The 19511-nt window shown below is 39.5% G+C and overlaps 1 protein-coding gene across 2 annotated transcripts; it reads right to left on the reverse strand.

The window, feature by feature from the left end:
* Window positions 1–1252: 1252 nt before the first annotated feature.
* On the reverse strand, window positions 1253–19432 carry lmx1al (LIM homeobox transcription factor 1, alpha-like). 2 transcript variants are annotated; one of them, XM_078268988.1, is made up of 9 exons: window positions 18846–19432; window positions 16614–16702; window positions 15451–15640; window positions 3641–3873; window positions 2674–2837; window positions 2475–2552; window positions 2261–2381; window positions 2007–2162; window positions 1253–1653 (listed from the first exon to the last, which is right to left on the reverse strand). In XM_078268988.1, the coding sequence occupies exons 1-9, from the start codon at window positions 18887–18889 to the stop codon at window positions 1496–1498; spliced, it is 1233 nt and encodes a 410-aa protein (XP_078125114.1). In that variant the 5' UTR covers window positions 18890–19432; the 3' UTR covers window positions 1253–1495. The 2 variants fall into 2 exon arrangements, with proteins under 2 accessions (XP_078125114.1, XP_078125112.1); XM_078268986.1 differs by having other exon boundaries at window positions 15451–15658.
* Window positions 19433–19511: the final 79 nt, after the last annotated feature.

Genomic DNA, 19511 nt, shown 5'->3' on the forward strand with positions numbered 1-19511 from the left:
CGCAGATTGTATTGAAGATACGGCAACATTACATTCAAAGCACATCACCTGGCAGTCACTGAACAAAAAGGTAAGATAGGAGCTTGCCTAATACCACACAAATAAGTTACATTCACAAAAATATTACTGTAAAAATACCATGAGTCAGTGATCAGAGTCAAACATAATGTCATGAAAGAATGTCACGAGCTGTAGCTGATCACCAGCACCTAAATGAAACAAGTATCACCCTAATCCTAATATATTCTGCACCACATTGTGAGTCTGATTCTGATGCTTTCTGCACTTGCTATCCAACTTCAGTTTGGAGGCTATTCCTTTAGACCTACTTTGTGACACATAAATATCATGCTACAGTTTAAATATTTGCTGATAATCACAGAAGAAGGTACAAAATATCTACCTAACAACCTCTAATTTGAGATGTTTGAGAAAGAAATTATTACAGAAATTGACTACAACAATTAATTGTAACACAGTCATACTCACATTTACATTTCAGAGCACATCATCATGTGCCCAGTTTCCTAACCTTTGGGAGTTATAGATCTATTGGTTGTCATTTACTCTTGGTGATTACATTATAAAATAGAAGGGAAAGCTAAAGCAATAATCACTTATACGACCCTGTTTCCGCATAAGGCTCCTCAAATGACCCTGTAGTGTTGTCTAAATATTAAAAACAAAAGTGATTTTATTTATTTTTTGGTCCAAAAAAACCAAGTTCAAAACTAAGAATGTAGTTTGAAATTACCATTTGACATGGACAGTTTCTTCCTCTTTCAATCTATGTCCTTGAAGTCACTGGGCAAGTTAAATTGTAATCCTATCCAGCACAATATCCTGAGTTATAGCTCAGGTTACATAAACATACACACTAACCTGAGAGCAAAATTGTACTCCAATCCATATACAGTATTGTATACGCTGCAGTCTTCCGCACACAATAACTAATCATTAGTCCTGTCAAAAAAAGTTATGCAATATACTAATTTAATTTAGACCCTCAGCTGCTCGTAAGGCCTGCCAAGATTCATAAATACATGTAACTTGATTGATGAATTTACTTTCAACAACCAATAATTATCCGTAAATTATGATATACATATGTTTGATAAGTGTCTTTTGTTTGTCATTTTATTTGTTGGAAAGTGCCATGAAATGTCTTTCATTGAATATTACATAAATACAACAGGAGAAATTGAGGTCTTTTTTTTTTTTTTTTACATATCTTGGACATTTACAGTGTCTGTATTTCCAGCATGTGATTCTTGTCAAGGAAAGATGGTTGGAACACGACGCTAATCTGCTGCAAAGTGATATTATGACTATGCCTGTGATGATTTTGGCCTGTGATAAAAGCTCAGAAGTGTGTTTGTGTGTAGGCTATTTCATGGAGAGTGGTCCCACAGGCATGTTGATGGACAGATTCCATTAGCTGCAACTCTGAGGTGAAAGGTGGAACAGGAGTGGGAAGGGTGAGAGTTTATAAGGGTCAGGAGGTGAAGTAGGAGTTCTGCATGGAGTAGAGGCGGTCAATGGGATTTCCCACTCGCCCTGGCAGGAGACTGCCGTCCCCTGTTGCCAAGAGGCAGTCTCCAAGGTGACCAAGGCTTCCATCGCTGTCCAGGTCATGGAACACGGTCTCTGAGTCTGCGGTGAAAAGAAATGGAAGTGGAACGTTTTTAATTACCACCAGAAAGCACAGATAAATATGAAAATAGGTACACATTTTTAGAGCAGCACTCTTTTTACGCTAAACTCAACAGCTAATGGACCTACAAAACACAATGAGTCAGTCTCTGTAGTTTACTCTCAGCCTTTTCCTTATATCAATTCCTCACAACCTCACAGCCTTTACAAGACTAACTCGCTAAATGGCCCCATTAACTTGAATTATGGTTTTGACTGGCACATGTGAAAGTTACATTATCTTTAAGGGAGATAATGACAACATTTTCATTTTGAGGGGACTGTTTCTTTTGAATTTCCAGCTCCTGTCTTACCATAGGAGTGGAGCTGCTCGTTGCTCAGCTGAGGCGGTGTAAGCCCGTGTCGAAATGGCTCTCCACCGTAGATGTTGGGGTCCAGAGCGAGTAGCTGCTGACGTGGCAGAGAGGGATATCCCAGCATCCCATCCATGCCGTGGGTACTAGAGCCATCTGTGTAGAGGTGATAATCCCTTTAGTCATATTATTTCATAGGTAATTCTTATGTTCTTCTTGATCCTGCTTTGTTACTTTACTGTGTTAGCTCTTACCCTCACTGTCGTCATTGCTCTGGCGGCCCCCTCTACTCGCTCCTCTCCTGGTCCCTCCGAGCTGCTCTTGTTCCTGCTGCTGCTGTTGCTGTTGCTGCTGTCTTCGAGCTATCTTTTTCATCTGGGGCACAAAAAACCCACTGTCTGTATGAATTTTCTCATCGTGTTGATCTGTGAGGCAGAACATGTCCTTAGGAAATGTATAAAGTCCTACCTTGGCTCTCTGGTTTTGAAACCACACCTGCACAACACGCACTGTAAGCCCTGTCTCAGCAGCCAGTGTCTCTCTCACCTGCAGATTAGAGGTTTTCATTGTTCTTAAAATACAACTTTAAAGAGTCAAACACAACTTGAGATTAATTGCTTATTTTCTGGTGAACATTTCCAATGATAAAACAAGCTGGTCCACCCACCTTGCGGCAAGGCTTAGCAGACACTTCAAAGGAGGCCTTGAAAGCACGGCGCTGCTGTGTGGTCAAGATGGTGCGTGGACGTTTTGAACGCTTGTGCTCCTTGCCTTCATCACCACCTTTCCCTCCGCCAGAGCCTCCTCCACCGTCCTCATCCTCACTTTTCACTGAGCAAGGTCAGTAAACAACAAAACAGTCAGAACAACCCATAGGAGAAGGTACATTTTCATACTTCATTAAATTAAAAATAAGTATTTGACACTGAAGTGACTGTGAGCAAAAGCCAGAGTGTTTCTTAAACTGGTCCCTAGTTCTGTAGGTAGTGAACCTCTGGAGAATAAAACTGTTTCTAGAATGTCCAATGCCAAACTGTTGCAGCGTACTGGCGGTTCAGCTCCATATACTGTAAAACATTCCCAGAATGCAGTGTAAAAACCAGTGAGCACCTTTGCCGATCCTTACTGATCACACATCAAGACACTTCTGCTACACTTTCCAAACAGAAGTAACATCATCTCAAAATGAAGGATGACATATTCAACTTTATTAAAAAATATATATATTATTACTGCTTCATATCCAAAACAGTGTATCAGTTATTTTTCCAGACCTTTTGCCATTGAGGTTTGCTGCTGTACTAAACAGTTGAGTTGTACGTCATTGACTCAGTTTCCCAGTGGTCATAAAGTCAATAACCTACTCAGTGCCTGAGATCCAGTTCATTATATACATATTTATTACCTAGTGAACAAGGGATCAGTTTGAGACCTTTAACCTCCCATTTTTACTTCACAAACTGCTCACTGGTCTGCAGTGCAGCAATGAGATTGAGACTGGCTGTGCTGAAAGATATGTTGAATGCATGAATGTAAAAGAAAGACAATTTGTGAAGATGTATTCAGAAAAGCCATGGAACAAATTGATTTAAATGTGGTCCAGGCAAAGAGGCCTTGTAACAAACCTACTTTACCTGATTCAGTTGGTGTGGGACTAATAGCAGCCAGCATTTCCCTTTCCTTCTCATAGTCCATGCGGCAGAGCAGCTGGCCTTCTTTCAGCACAAACTCATCACCTCTTTGCAGCCGGCGTTCACACTCGCAGCAGGTGAAGCAGCCCAGGTGGTACACCTGGCCTAGCACACGCATTATCAGCTCTGAACGTCCAATCACCTGCAGGCATGCACTGCACTTCCTTACAAACAGCCTGGAGGTGCACAGAAAGACACACGTATGGGCTTATATGTGAAGGATACCTACATAAACTGTAAAACATAGCATCATGTGAGTCAATGAGTGCAGAAAAGGTGAGGTAATTAAAGATGGTGGCACAGGCAACAAGCTCTGACACATCTGGGATTAGCATAGTCTCTTAATTAAAGATCATATAAACATTACCCAATTCACAGAGCAACAAGGTGAACATCTGCTGAGAGGAATTACAGTAGTCTGCATTTTCAGATTGTATTTTCTTTTCTCCCTCATTACAGTAGGTGGCAGTAGCTAGCTTTTGATAAGACAGCTGCCTGTAGTCTTTCCCTTCTTAATCCTTAAATGTGGAGATCAGTTTAATGGGGGTAAACTCCAGTCTATCTATATCCCACCCACACATTTTGAAGTGCTTGTTTAACTCTATGAATAAAGCTATATACAGAGTCTTTCTCAGGTCCATGGCTTTTTCCCATGACCACTTTCCTTCTTTTCTCCCTCTGTCTCCTCCTGTGAGATGTTATAACCCTTCAATTTCTCTCCTGCCTCACCATCTCTTCACATCCCTATTTCCATTCACAAAGCCTAAGTCTCTGCCATTAAATTCTTCTCAAATCCCTGCTCTCACACTTGGTTTCCTCCCCCTCCCTCCCCAGTATTTTCTGCCAGCATTCCCAGTTCTCCCTTACGCCCTCCCAGCCCGCCTCCCCAGTTCACTGAAACTAATAAAGACAGGATTAATTAGATTGTTGTTTAAACAGTGCGATGGCCAGACAGACGCTGTAAACTCATAACCAGGGATTGGGGATAGCATGGGGTTAATCTCTCTCCTCTCACTTATGCACACTAAAACACATAGCCACTCACATACACATGCATGCGCACACACAGGCATGCATGCACACAGACATTTGCACACACCCACCCACTGAGTATCAGTATACTTAGTCTGACATTGACTAGTTACCTATGCGTTCACCGTACCATGACCCATGATCATGCTGGTGGTGCAATAGTACAGATATGCTTACTAACCAGAATATCTTTTTAACGGAAAGAGTTACCAAGTAGTCAGAGCATAGGTGTAAGAAAGAGAAAGGTCAGCAGATGCAGAAATAGCACCAAGAACAAAGTACAAACCTGGACAAGAGGGAAGGGAGGATGAGAGGGGAGTGAATAGGGGGAGGAAGGGACGAAGGCAGAAGTGTTGACGCTCCCTGACTGAGTGATAGGAAGGTGTTGCTGCCTAAATCTGGAGTGTAAAGAAGGAGCCAGGTCTGCACATTAGAGCTCCTAATCTGTGATTCTGTCCCAAACGCAGCTGCTACGGCTAATCTTTCTCAATCCATCTGCCAAACGCTCCCCAAATTCCCCAAATGACAGTGTCGCTAACTTAACACATTTGTCCCTATAAACTCTATTGCGGCAGGACCATGTGTTTAACTAAATGTTCCTCAACCTATTTACTTAACATCCTTTTACATCTTAAAAGGATGTAATGCAAACACCTTGTTTATCAAAATATCTGGCATCTAACACATTTTCTACAAAGGAGAGCAATCACCACCCTGCTCTTTGTAGCTCACTCTCCATCAAACACACACTTCAACACTTTAAATGCTTCCTTTCACTGTGAACTAAATACAACAGAACAGAATTGTCACAGGATTGCTTGACATAAGACTGATGATGTTGGTGGTTAAGTCCCACACTCCCTAATCGGGGTGTACACAGCACGGCAGGAATTTACTCAACATGGCAAATGAAGGAAACTTGGGGCAACTGCCACAGAGGGGGGTCTGTAAGTAGATCAGTCTTATCCCTCTAATAGAAGTATCATTCACACTGGCTCTGACCATAAATCAATATAGACATGACGGTTAAAGGACATCCACATGAATTAGGTAAATTTAGGTTCCAGACAAAATCAGTTTTTCATGTTTTGGGTGGAATTACATGTATGTGTATCCAAATGAATTATAAATACATTTCTTTTTCTTTTTTAATTGGTCACTTGTCATACAAACAGGCATGTGTTTTTGATTATATGTTGTTTTTTACAGCAGAATATGTATGGTAAAATAAATATAAAAAGTTTTTTATTATGCTATATGGAACCACAGTAAAAACATGGTTTTCAAAGTTTCAATATCCCTAATATAGCAGGCATATCTTTGCTCCCATCAGGAATCAGTGGAAAAAAGAATATTTGCATGACACTGACTATATTACAGAGAAAGTTTTTCTTTGCATTTCAATTTCCGCTAAGTGGAAATGAAATAAACAACTTTAGAGGGCTTTCCTTTAATGAAGTGATGTGTGTAATATTAATGATATGTACAGAATTACAAAGAAGAGAAGTGTAAGTGCAGACAGAAGACTGTCTGTGTATGAGCTTGTAATGTAAAAACTTTAACTTGGCCGCAGGCACCTTCATGTTTAGTGTCATGGATTTCTGAGGGGTTAGGGGGCACAACTAATTACAAGCTCACTGATTATGAGCTCAAATGCAGAGAGACAGAAAAAGGTGATGTGTTGTGTGTATTTTGTGGTTATAATCTGCCCTTTCCTTCTTACAAACAGAATAACAGAATGTTCATCATCTCCCTAAGCTGTGTCATGTGGCATTGTTTTGCCTGTGAGCTTTGACAAGCACAACATTGCGTGGACCGCAACACAATCATTCCATAAATATGTATGTGTCTTAGAGCAATTACAGTTATTGTGCTTGCTTTCATAATTGATGAATATTTATACAGGTATGGGTTTGACTAACCCTAGGTTTGGAGTGCCTGGTATTGAACAAGGTTTGTATGTAAGTGAGCCAAGAAAAACCGAACTTGGACAGATTAAGGCTTCAGTCTGAAGTAGTGGCTCACCAAAGATCTACCACTGTCACTCATTTTGATTCCTAACCTGTAGTTTAAGATGCATTTCCGTCTCTAATCAAGGTACTCATGTACTAGCTTACTTGTGATTCCCACACCTTGTGTTCAGAACGACCATGTGGGTCACACAAATGGGTGTTCACACATTCCCTGAAAATGAAGGTACATCCAAGAATTCATGTGGTAGATGCAAAAAGAACAAATAATATGCAACAATCTTACTTCTCAGTTGTATTCTGTTTAGTATCCATTTCTGAGATGTGTGTGTAAGGGTGTGTGGATGTGTGTGTGTATGTGTGCACTTTCGGCGGATATTGCTTTGTGAAGCAAAATGGCTCAGAGCCAGGGTTCAGTAATCACATCATCTCCTTTTATTAAATCTCCCTGCACTGCTTCTGTGTTATTAAAATCTCCCAGCATTCCCCACGATACTCGCTACCTCTGCCACCACTCACTCACACTCACTCACACAAATACACACATGTATACAAATATATATATATATATATATATATATATATATATATATATATTTATATTTACAGTACAGTCGCACGCACGCACACACACACACACACACACACACACACACACACACACGTGGGTATACATAGCCACATAAACACAAATATGCACAGTTAGTGTAAACACAGATAAGGTGCCTGGGTACAAACATCAATAAAACACTGACAGATGCTGTCATTTGTGCACCGTATCCATCCATGCATCAATAAAGTAACATCATAAGCAGTCCTCTTGCTCATTGAACACTCTTCAAAATGTGTAAAAGCTATATAGGCTAATAGTTGTTATCCTTAATGGCCTGCAGTGTATGGAATACATCTTTAGAGGCATTTCTGCACAAACCCTCAGCCAATCCCACAGTTATACAGTTACATGTTATACCTCTCACTGTAAATCGTTCACACAGGTAATAAGACCAGCTCTTCATGAGAGCAGCACTGACGCCTGTAATATTCTTAAGACCTAATGTAATGTACCTGTGTAAAGTAACAACAAAAAACCTGCATGAGATGCATGGTCTGCATGGTATGTGTCTCTGGGTGTGTGCGATCTACACCTGATGCTACCAAGAATGAATGCTATGTGTGATATAGATGTGTGTGTGTGTGTGTGTGTGTGTGTGTGTGTGTGTGTGTGTGTGTGTGTGTGTGCGTGAGTAAGTAGGCGTGTGTGTGTGCGTGTGTGTGTGTGTGTGTGTGTGTTAGTTTAGATAAAACAGTTAATCCCCAGGCCACCAGAACGCAATATCCTGTCTGCCCGTTTCTCATTTCCTGTCTGACTCTGGCGGAGTGGGAAGCAGCGGGGAGGGGGTGGCGGGGGACAGCGGGACCCGTTGCCCCAGAAACAGGAGATACAGCCGGTTGATTTAAGAAAAGTCTACGCCGATCTCCCTATCTCTCCCTCTCTGTTGCGGCGCCCTATTCTCTCTCTCTTTTTTTCTTCTCCCTCTCTGCTTTTATTATCTCAGATTTAATAAAGCCAAGGCGAGCAGCTTGTTCTGCCATGAAACATTTATTAGCTGTCTGTTATAAAATTGTTGTGGGGGAGGAAAGATGATGGGGTTTCATCTCACGTTATGCAAAAACTGTGGCAATTTCACACACACCCCCCCCCCCCCACACACACACACACACACACACACACACACACACACACACACACACACAAACACACACACATGCATGCACCAAGACAAAAATCTGAGGCTGCATCCCTTCCTAAAAATCTCCGACACCTCGTCTTTGCCTTCTTTATCCCATTTCAAACCCTTTCTCCATCATCGAGATTTCTCCCTGATGTTCTTTCATTTATACTATAAAATCTTACTGTTCTTCAACAGCACAACGTCAAAACTCCCCTATCCCTACTTTCCTTTCCTTGGGCACACTTCCAACCATCAACAGTTGTTGAGCTGCAGGTTTAGCCTGTGTAAGGCTCCTGGTTATAGGGAGAAATGTTTGAACGTTTCAGAACCACATATGCATGTATTATGTGTAGCCTCTCACTGGGATTTATATATACAGTACAGTCCTGTCAGTCAGTGCAGTCATGATTCACCTTTAACCAACTCTGAACCACAAACTTTCCTTCCACTTGCAGTCAAAACTAATATTTTGTCACTAGTATTTCTAGCAATGCGTGTAGTTTTGGTTTCATTTGCCCAGGTTTTGAAAATGTCTGAGATTTCTGCTACCTGCTACTGAAAAGACACTTTACTTTTTTTTATGTTATGCAATTTTTTAATTAGTAAGTAACTTTTTATTGCTGTGCACACCACAACAAACTCCATTCACCTCCTATCTAATTTTAGAGGCAAACATCTGCATGGTTTGTTACAACTACAATAAGGAAGAAATGTGTTTTCTTTTTTCTTTTGTTAAACAGACATGTTTTAAAGGTGATGTTTCCATATTCAGACTTAATATATTGAAAGTAAATCATTAATATGACATTGACTCATTAACCATAGTTGAGAGACTAGCTGATGGGGATAAGGGCTTGTTGTCTTTCTGATGTGTCATTGCACAATTCTCTCTAATAGTATTTCCCTGCAGCCTAGTGTCAGGCCTGTCATCACAGGACAGCTACAGAATGCTGGGTAATTAGCACTGTACCCAATCAGCCTCCCCACTACCTCCTCCCATTCCCATCCTGAGACACAAAGAGGCGCTAAGGGAAGGGAGACGATTAAGAGAAAACAAGGGATAAATGGGGAGATAAACTGTTTGGTGTCATCGCTGCCATCAATCTCAACGAGAAGGAAATGAGGTTTGGAATAGAGAAATAATATTACAAAGCAGACAGTGATGAACGAGGTAACGGATAGAGAGACAGGGAGAGAAACAGTGGCTGGTGTCGGGGTATGGAGGGGAGAACAGAGGTAGAAGATGCTGTTTCTATCCTCAGTCTCTGTGTTTTAGAGCAGCAAGACTCAGAAGTTTAAATGCACCGTAACTTGAGAGGATACTGTGTCAGGCCGTCAGTGTTAGCCTCCCATATAGATACTTGGTCAGCAGAGGGAGATTCCATAACTGTGGCGGCGGGGTCTCCCTCTCTCTGTCTGCAAAAACAGGGTTTGTGGACCTAGATGTAGTCTCAGTGCCCTCCACCCCACAGAGTGGGGTATTAAACCCAAGATTTAGTGACTATCCACCCTGGTGACCTGTTTTTCACAGGGCTGAAGCTGCCTTTATGGGGCTTACAAGGGAGCTTGCAGGCTCCGCGCAGCCAGGCTACCCTCTGTTCTGTCTGGGCTCAGCACTATTGACCAGGGAACACTGGCCTTATACTGCTCAGTTTGGCAAGGAACCATAATGTCGAGCCAGTGCGTAAAGGCAATGACTGTGAAAAAAGTGTGTAGGATTATGAGGACGGTAGACAATATTCATGCATGTCCGTCTGCTAATCAGGTGGTTTCATTGTCTTATTTTTAATCAGAATGATATATTAATCATTCTGTAACTTTTGTTAAAAATAAACATGTTTTTGAGACTTAATTCCTACCACGGCTCATTTAGATCTTTATAAAAATGTTACCCATTACTACTCAGACATCCTGTTTCTGATGTGGTAAATGTTTTCCATCCATTATTTGTATTATTCTTGCCGGCAAAAATGATGCATTAAACCAGTGCATAAAAACATCCTGATGGGAATTTAATATGTGGAGGGAAGCCTTGCCACTAAATTATTCTAAAGCCTCATGCTGAACATCTAGTCCATAGCAGGATGGGGTTCCAGAGAATTTCTTGAGGTTTCAAAACAAAAATGAATCCACAAGAAAAATCCACAAGATGCACTTGAGTTTATTGTGTCTAAATCCCCTCATTTCCATAACTGATTGAGAACAGGGAATCTCGAAACTGAAGGCATGCCTCCTGTTTTTTCTTATTATGCCTCCTGTTTTTTCTTATTTTGCATAGATAATAAGTGGCAAGGGCGTAAATCCCAGGAGGTTAGGGGGGGTCAGGACCCCCCCCCCCCTCCCCCATCTAATGGTTGTACCCCCCTAAAAATATCATTAAAACAATGCTGTGTATTGTAAATAACATAATGATGTATACTTAAAATATCTGTGTAAGTAGTAAAACAATACAAACCCCAAAAAATGCTTTTTAAGTTTAGAAACATTTTGAGTCCCCCCTCCGTTGCCTCACAGTAGTTTGGTCCACTGCCTGCTGTACCTTAGAATCTGCACTAGACTCACAGTCACATCGGTAGTGACAGGAATGTATTAGTAAGTAGGCGGTTCAAGGCTGTTTTATTCACATTAAACATCGGATGAAGTTGTTCTTTTCTCAAATAGAAATGATGCTGAGTAATTAACTAATTAGTCATGACAAAAAGTTTGCTATGTTAGTGTAATATAATGTAACGTTACCTAGCTTATTTAATAGCTTGTTGGATAGAAATGCACCCACTACAACTAACGTTACCACAGCGATAAGCCTAACGTTATGTGTGTGAACTGATATTAGGGTTAATATTGAAGATCTAGAGTTGTGTTTTGCTGAATATGAAGTTAAGTGGCTGATCAGTTAAATATATATCCTCTGTCCCAGACAAAACCTAATATTTATGTGGAGGACGCAAGATCATTTTATAATTATAATATGACCGCGTGGTGAACCTATGAACCTAACTCATTTAGACATCTGACCTTAAAGATTTGTGTTGTTGTTGCCCAGATAAAATGACAGAGAAATGAAAAACAGGCATAAGATCCTTTTTCAGTACACCAAAACGCCAAGTAAGTACAATAAGTCCTCATATCAAGACAATTTGGTAACATCTTGTGACTGGGTGCTTATGGAAATACTAACGTCACTATGTCACAGGCAAAGGAGACAGAAAGAACTGAGGAACAGGGAGACCAGGGACAGTCAGGTGTAGAGTCTCAGGTAAGTGTGTTGAGCTTAGTTCATATTTTTGGAGGTGTGTGGCTGTCAGTGTGAGCAGATGAGCTTTACTAGTGGCTCACTAATTTACATTATGATCAGGTAATTTAACACGTGTACAAAAGCATTGTATTTCTTTTATATGGGGAAATGTTTTCAAAATAAATCATTATGTTTTAAGGTATTTTTGTGGCTTAATTGTAAACAACTTAGAAATAAATAAATGGTTTTAAAGAAGAATATTTTGGTCAATTTAGTCAGCTTTTTCATTGAATCAAGAGAAACACTGAAAAGAAGGATAATGGTACAGTCTCCATGCTACACTAATGATAGTATTAAGGCTTTCATCTGTGTACACATGTCCTCTACGAGTATAATTGTGGCTGAATTATTTGTGTCCCCTTCAAAAATTGCTCTTCAGAAATTTTATGTTTATTGTCCCCCCCTACTGTTAGATCAGATTTACGCCCATGGGCAGTATGGTAAACACTCATTTATTACAAGACATTTCAGGGACTAAACTTGAATGTGACTCACAAGTGAACCTTTATTCTATATGGTTATATACAGTATAGTGCTTGAATTTTTGGATTAGGATTATGTGTTCCACCTACTGATATGTTGAAACCTTACATTGAGAATACACAGTGATCAATTTCTAATCATTCTGAAGCAAAATATCCTTGGAAAACATTTAACATGCAAATGTTGAATAAACTTTTGCCTCGAAGGCAGTTTAGCCCAGATGAATCAGGGTGGGGGATGGGTCACATTTCAAAATTTGATTTGTCTCCTCATTTGAATTGATAGACATCTACATGCATTTATTTTTTTTTCACTTCAGCAGAATAGATTAATTATAAAATTTTCAGAGACATCTCCCCCAAAACACATTGTTTTTATTTCTATTTTACCATTTGCTTTTAGGAATACTAACTACAGAAAACAAGCACATGCAAACAAATGCACGGGTAACTTTACTGTACAGTGTGGCTTTTAGCTTATGCTGATGGCCAGTCAGGGAGGAGAGTTCTGCCTGTGTGCTGGGTGATGTAATCAAAGCAAAGGATAAACTAAAGAATATTTGGACAAGCCCAAGATACTGCATGAGGGCGAGATGGAAAAATAGCCCAGTATGAGCAAGGAAGGCCTGCAAGATGTGGTCTTACCATGCATGTATACATTTCATCCACACATTCTTTAAAAGTATACTTGACAATCAATGTGTATAGACGTCAGGCAGTTGACCTGCCTCTGCTTCTTTCAACTAGAACTAAAATGGAACCAAGCTAAAAGTAGAGGGTTAAAATAAAAATAAGCATCCCCTAATAACTGTATGGATTCCCCTAAAATGTTGAATGCACGTTCCAAATTCTTGGACATCTATTATCTGATACAATGCACACACCTGCTCTAGATGGGGGGGGGCGGGAGGGTAGTAGTGTAAGGCGCTGATGGACAGATTGCAGGGAAAACAAGGAGACATTGTTGCTGATCCACTGAAGGTCACAGGCAGTACTGCGTGCCAAGTCTGGCACCGAGTCACACAACAAGGCAACTATCCATACGCAATGTATAGGGGACTAAATCAACACCATAGTGAATGAGCCGCTGACTATTAATTTGGATCTACAATTACAGTCATTACACGAGGGAAGCAAATACGCGTTTTCATTCCATCACTGAAGACGAACCCAGTGCTTCATTTATGATAAGCCACTGCCTCCACGTTTCCCACTCATTTTTCCAGATAAACGTCACACAATGGGACTTTCATCAGCCAGTTTCTCTCTCTCTCTCTCTCTCTCTCTCTCTCTCTCTCTCTCTCTCTCTCTCTCTCTCTCTCTGTCTCTCTTTCTCTCTCCTCCAGATGTCAGGTACAGTGGGAGAGTCTGTGCTGCTGGATGCCGTCTGACACTTTTCAAAACAATGATAACAAGCTTCAGGCTCGTCCTTCAGCTGTCTAACCCTGGAGCTCCCACCGCAGGCGCACCCACTGACCACGGCACACACAAAACAACCGAAACAAAAAGCGCACACACCACACGCATACACACCCATACAAAAGGTATGGCCTCAAAAATTGAATTATCAAACAAAAAACACTACACTTTACATTTTACAAAGCAAGTATTAACTGTGTGTTATTGCTTTATATTGTAGTATGTCCAGACAGTGTACATTACATTGGAACGTTAAATAGCAATATTAAGTGCTGTTCATTCAAAGTAGATTGTGGACATAAACACCATGGGAATGGTCCTATACAGTAAGTTCCATAAGTATAACTTTATGACACAAATAGACAAAGAGAACTGCAACAGTCAACTACAAATAATTGTCATTAAAGAATTACTACAATTCTTAGCAGAGGGAAAGGGGGCGCACATGTTTCTCCATAGAAGAACTCTGTATTAAGTGCCAAGAACCTCCAGGTAATCATTTGAAACCTCAAACCCTCTTAAATGACCTCATAGATGGATCAAACATTTGTTACACTGTAGCTATATCTGTATCACACTTTCACCAAATTTGATATTTAATTTGGATGTTTTGTGTTGGTACAATTTAAATGAAATGGAAAAATCTAAAATGTTCCATTAATTGTACACACACTATTCATACTTCATATTCAATGTCTTTTGGGATCTTAACTACAATTTAAAATGAAGCTGTGTAGGTTTGAGCAAAGCTTTTGTACACATCACACTGGTTGAACATGAATTTGCAAAACAAAGTACTTTTTGTTAGATATAGCTTTGTAGGGGGAGAGGATTGTTAAACTTTTCATAAAATCAGTAGAACACTATTGTCTACTTTATAATTCCCAGCTAGACATCTGTCTCAAAGATGCATCATTGGTGGGCTGACCTCTAGCTCACCCAGTAAGAGCGTGCGCCCCATGTAGGCTGAGTCCTTTGCAGCGGGTGGGTTTGAATCTGACCTGTGGCTCTTTGCCGCGTGTCATCGACTCTCTCTCCCCCTTTCCTGTCTATCCACTGTCACTGTCGATTAAAGGGAAAAGCCCCAAAAAATAATCTCAAAAAAAAAATGCATTATTGGTTTTAGTGAAATGTATGGGTTTTTTAATCAGACTTGTGTGATATTACGACTGACTTATAAGAGTAATTTGCAACACTGAAAACACTTAACCTTTCTTGACACGTACATTCATTTGCTCAGTAACTATCAAAATGATGCTTACTTGTTTGGTAAAAGCCAGATGTTTCAGCCTGAAGAATGTACTGTACACTGTATAAATGAGGTGTGGTCACAAGTGTTTTTTCTCTAGATGTTTCCCCCCTCCAGATTTATGCTTTTGTTCAGGTAGGCCTAAGCTCTTTTGACATGGTTATTCATCAGTTAATCTCATATTAAGTCTAAGAGACTCGCTCTTAGCATGCTGAAACTAAAAGGCACTTTGTCAAGCCCCCAATTCTGACTTATTCCTCATCACCTTCTGTTCAGTATTTCCCCCTGATTTTTGTTTTGTTTTGTACAAAGTTTAACATCTAACAAATTAAGTTTGAACTAATGTTCAGTTTCTTTGTGACCTTGTAAATAATAATCATATCACAAATTGCTGTCACTACCTGGCTAGCTTTCCAGAGAGGTAGTTTCTTATTTCTTTGCAGATTAGGAGTTCACTTCAACGTAATGTGTGTTTGTTTGTTTGTGTGTGTTTGTGTGTTTGTGTGTGTGTGTGTGTGTGTGTGTGTGTGTGTGTGTGTGTGTGTGTGTGTGTGTGTGTGTGTGGACTCTTACTTTTCATAGTCGTGCTTGCAGTACAGCAGGCGATCCCTACAGTAACAGGTCCCGGTGAGCGAGCTCAAACACACGGCGCACTTGACGCAGGTCTCGTGCCAGGAGCGCTCGTTCACGCGCAACAGGAAGCGGTCGGCGATGGGAGACTCGCAGCCCGCACACACCTCTCCCCCTCCCCTGTACTCCGGACCTGGAGGGGGCATATCAGTGCGTAAATAGGGAGACAGAGAGGCAGGGCCGAATATTTAAAATACTGGGGTACATGAGTCCAAGTTTCTCCAATGCAGCCCCGCACCATAAGGAAATGTTGACTCCCTCCAAATTTCCCCCGTGACCATCTGTAAAACACTGTTACACGGATATATTTTTTTAATAATAGGCCTATGACACAGAGTAATCCACCCCGTGCGGGTGTACTCAATAGGCAAAAGTTTATAAAAACACTACTTATTGATAGTATTTCTTTTAGACAGTAGATTAAAAAGTCCCCAGGACATTCATTTAATTTATTCGTAAATATAGGCCTAGGCCTAGTTTTTATGTAAGCCTATAATGGTTTATTGTATCCTATAAAAAATTATATATTTTTTTTCATTCCTATTTGACTTGAAAAATATTCTATGTGATAGGCTACTATGATTAGGCTACTAATTCCTAGGAATTTATATTGTGTGAATACTAAATAGCGAGGTTACAGTGAACTTGATTGTGATGATGATGATGATAGATAGATAGATAGATAGATAGATAGATAGATAGATAGATAGATAGATAGATAGATAGATAGATAGATAGATAGATAGATATCCTTTATTATTAGACTCATGGTCCATTTAGAAAAACAACACGATTAAAAAGGACAGATACAAAAGAACAGACACAAATTAAAAAAGACAGCTAGGCCTATACCAGTAATCCTATAAGGGTGACTGGTATCGCACAGCACCGAACCTCGGGTCAATCAGATCTAATCAGATCTATGTTAAGGTTTTTCTTCATAGTGTTCTTTATAATATTCATAAATAGTATAGGCTAAAAGTTTATGACGAGCCTTGGTATCCTGACAATATTTTCTGTGGTAATAATGATAATAATAATCATGTTTAATTACGACGAGTTTATTTAGTTTGGGCCTTTATGCAGCAAATTGCCAGTTAACTCACCAAAAGGCGTTGAGGATGGAGGCTGCTGCTGACAGGGCTGCGGGCTTCCCTCTGTTTTCATCCCTTCTCTCCTTCCCTCAGTGTGATCGCTACAGAAAGACACACAATTCGCAATTTCTATCTTAGATATCAGACCGACTGCAATAAATGCATTTGAAGATAAGGGCAACATGAGACAAAATGTAGGCCAATGCACGCAGATTATCAGCAGATTAATATTAAATCAGTCACTTCCAAAAAGTATTTTTAAGGCGACATTTTAAGTTACCACAATATAGAGCCAAATTAGACTGAATTCGCACACACACACACACACACACACACACACACACACACACACACACACACACACACACACACACACACACACACACGCACACACGGATTTAATTCAAGTTATTAAAGACATAAATAAAAATTACAAAAGATGGAAAACATACATTTCTGATGATTTGATAAAAAGATCAAAAGAATTATATCAAGCATCAAAGTTTAGCCCATTATACAAGCTTCATTTTTGGTTAATATTAGGCTACAGTTAGGGGCCCTACATCTAGTCATCTGATATTTTAAAAGAGAATGTCAACCTTGAAATATCCCTTAACATTAAATATATATATACATATATATATATATATATATTTATATATTTATATATATATATTTATATATATATATATATATATATATATATATATATATATATATATATATATATATTTTTTAAGTAGGATGAAATTGTGAGAATACCAAAAATTAGACTACGTTCTTACGTAAAGGCCTATTTTACATTTCATTTTAAATAACCACAGGGTAATTTTAAACATTTTTAAGGTTATTTTGAAAATATCTAGCCTATGTTTTAAAGTCTTTTCTGGAAATTACAGCCAACAATTTAATCAGCCTATATTAGGTTTAGGTTATTATTCTAATTTGTAGCCTACATCTGTTTATTCATATTATTCATATGTGACAAAATGGAGTAATGCAGAAGAATCATTTAAAGACGCTCGCGGCATTTAGTGTCCTACAAAGTTCTCTTTAAAAGTCGACAAATCCGGAAAAAAAACAAAACAAGTTGACTAAGGAAACTAATTTCTCTAGTAGGCTACTTTAATTGTTTACTGTGGCCTTGTCAGACTCTGTGGTATTATTTTATTAGGCTCAATAAATAAATAGTTCTATTGTAGCATATTTTACAATTGGATATTAAATAATGTTAAGATTTTTGTTGGTGTGATATTTGTAATGAATCCTCATGTTTATAATATGACAACCTTTGGGAGGCAATTAGCCTGTAACATCCACAAATACAGAATATGCTATTGAATATCGGCTAATTGCCGCATTGCCACCGAAAAATAAAGTAATTAAATTACACAAATGAATTATGTAAATACAGCTGATTTGATGTTATGCCTAATGCCGTGTTGAATACATCACTGATGTATTTGTGTAATTCACCGATAGTGATACATGTTGAGACTAACAGCCTGACACTCTGGTAGGCTTATGATTGCCGGAATAAAATTGTTGAAAAAAAATGTCATTAACTTTGCTGCAGGTCACCTGGAGCTATAATTAAAGGAAATATAATTGCCACGTCGTATGGGGATCAACACATTGTTCTATGAAGTTGGAGCGCACTGTGAAGATTGACGATCAAAGAAAAAGTAAGAAGCTCGGTTTGAAGGTAATGACCAACCTTTATGTGCTCAGTAACTAATATAACAAGCAGAGGATATCTGTTTGATAATATAGTTTAGTTTAAAATGCTGGGGAAATTACCAACATTACCTGCTGTGTTATGAAAAATAAAAGGTTGAGTTGTTATGCGGTCTAACATTTGGATGTGATTACTCATAAAACAGCTGTAAACTAATGTGATAATGAAATATTACCCACGATAAGCATCAGACAATCTCAAAAGCAAGTACTGAACCACTAACTGAAACCCAACCTGTAATAACATCGGTTCTCTTCTATTTGTTTGGAATAACAAACCAAATCAAAGATAATTTTTCAGATAGCACGGTCACTGTGGCATGTGCTTGTGTATATATATATATTATACCTGAGCATTTAAAAAAAAAAAAACACACACAAAATAATGTTAGAGTTACGCAAGCGCTGCTGCAGGAATAAGAGACATATCAATTCTGTCAACACAATTACTTGGAAATCACAAGTCTGCCTTCACCGACAACCTGTTCTTGAGTTACCGAGTCTTACCTTGAGGTGAAACACACTCCTCCTGAAATCTCGGTTGGCAACATTAAAACCTGGAGAAAACTTTCGGCCAGTAAATGAACAGACGCGTTCACAGCTTTTTCACCTGTATCTCACAGTCCGGCGCGCATGTTGCCTAAGGTAAAAATCCAAATACCATGATGACCAAAACTATTGTCTATTGTCTCTCCTGTTTTCTCCGCCAGCCGCGAGTGCGCTCTGACTTGTTTTGTGCGTAAAAAAGGCGAGGGAGGAGATGGACAGACAGAGAGGGAGGGAGGGAGGGAGGGAGAAGGTGCGGAAGATGATGAGGGGAAGATGAGCGATGATGCAGCCTATTGATAACTCAGATGAGGATGATGTTTTGCATTTGTATTCAAGGTTAGACGGAGACTTTAAAGGGCGCAGTTGATACGTGAAAAGACTTGCGGTGAGACATGAATCTCCCTCCACACGAGAAACAGGAATCTATTGCGACGCAAATTGTTTATTATATGCTTAAACTGCCTGATTCTGGTGAAATACTTTCAAAAGGACAAAGACAAATGAAGATGAGTGCAGTTACAGTCAACCATAGTTCCATCTAGACATCAGCAAATGTTGCCTCAATTCATATGCCATGCACACTCTAAACTGAAAAATGGATGAAAATGCTGATATGGAAGTAGG

Source organism: Sander vitreus, chromosome 15 (assembly GCF_031162955.1).
Source record: "Sander vitreus isolate 19-12246 chromosome 15, sanVit1, whole genome shotgun sequence".
In the NCBI taxonomy this organism is placed as follows: domain Eukaryota; kingdom Metazoa; phylum Chordata; class Actinopteri; order Perciformes; family Percidae; genus Sander; species Sander vitreus.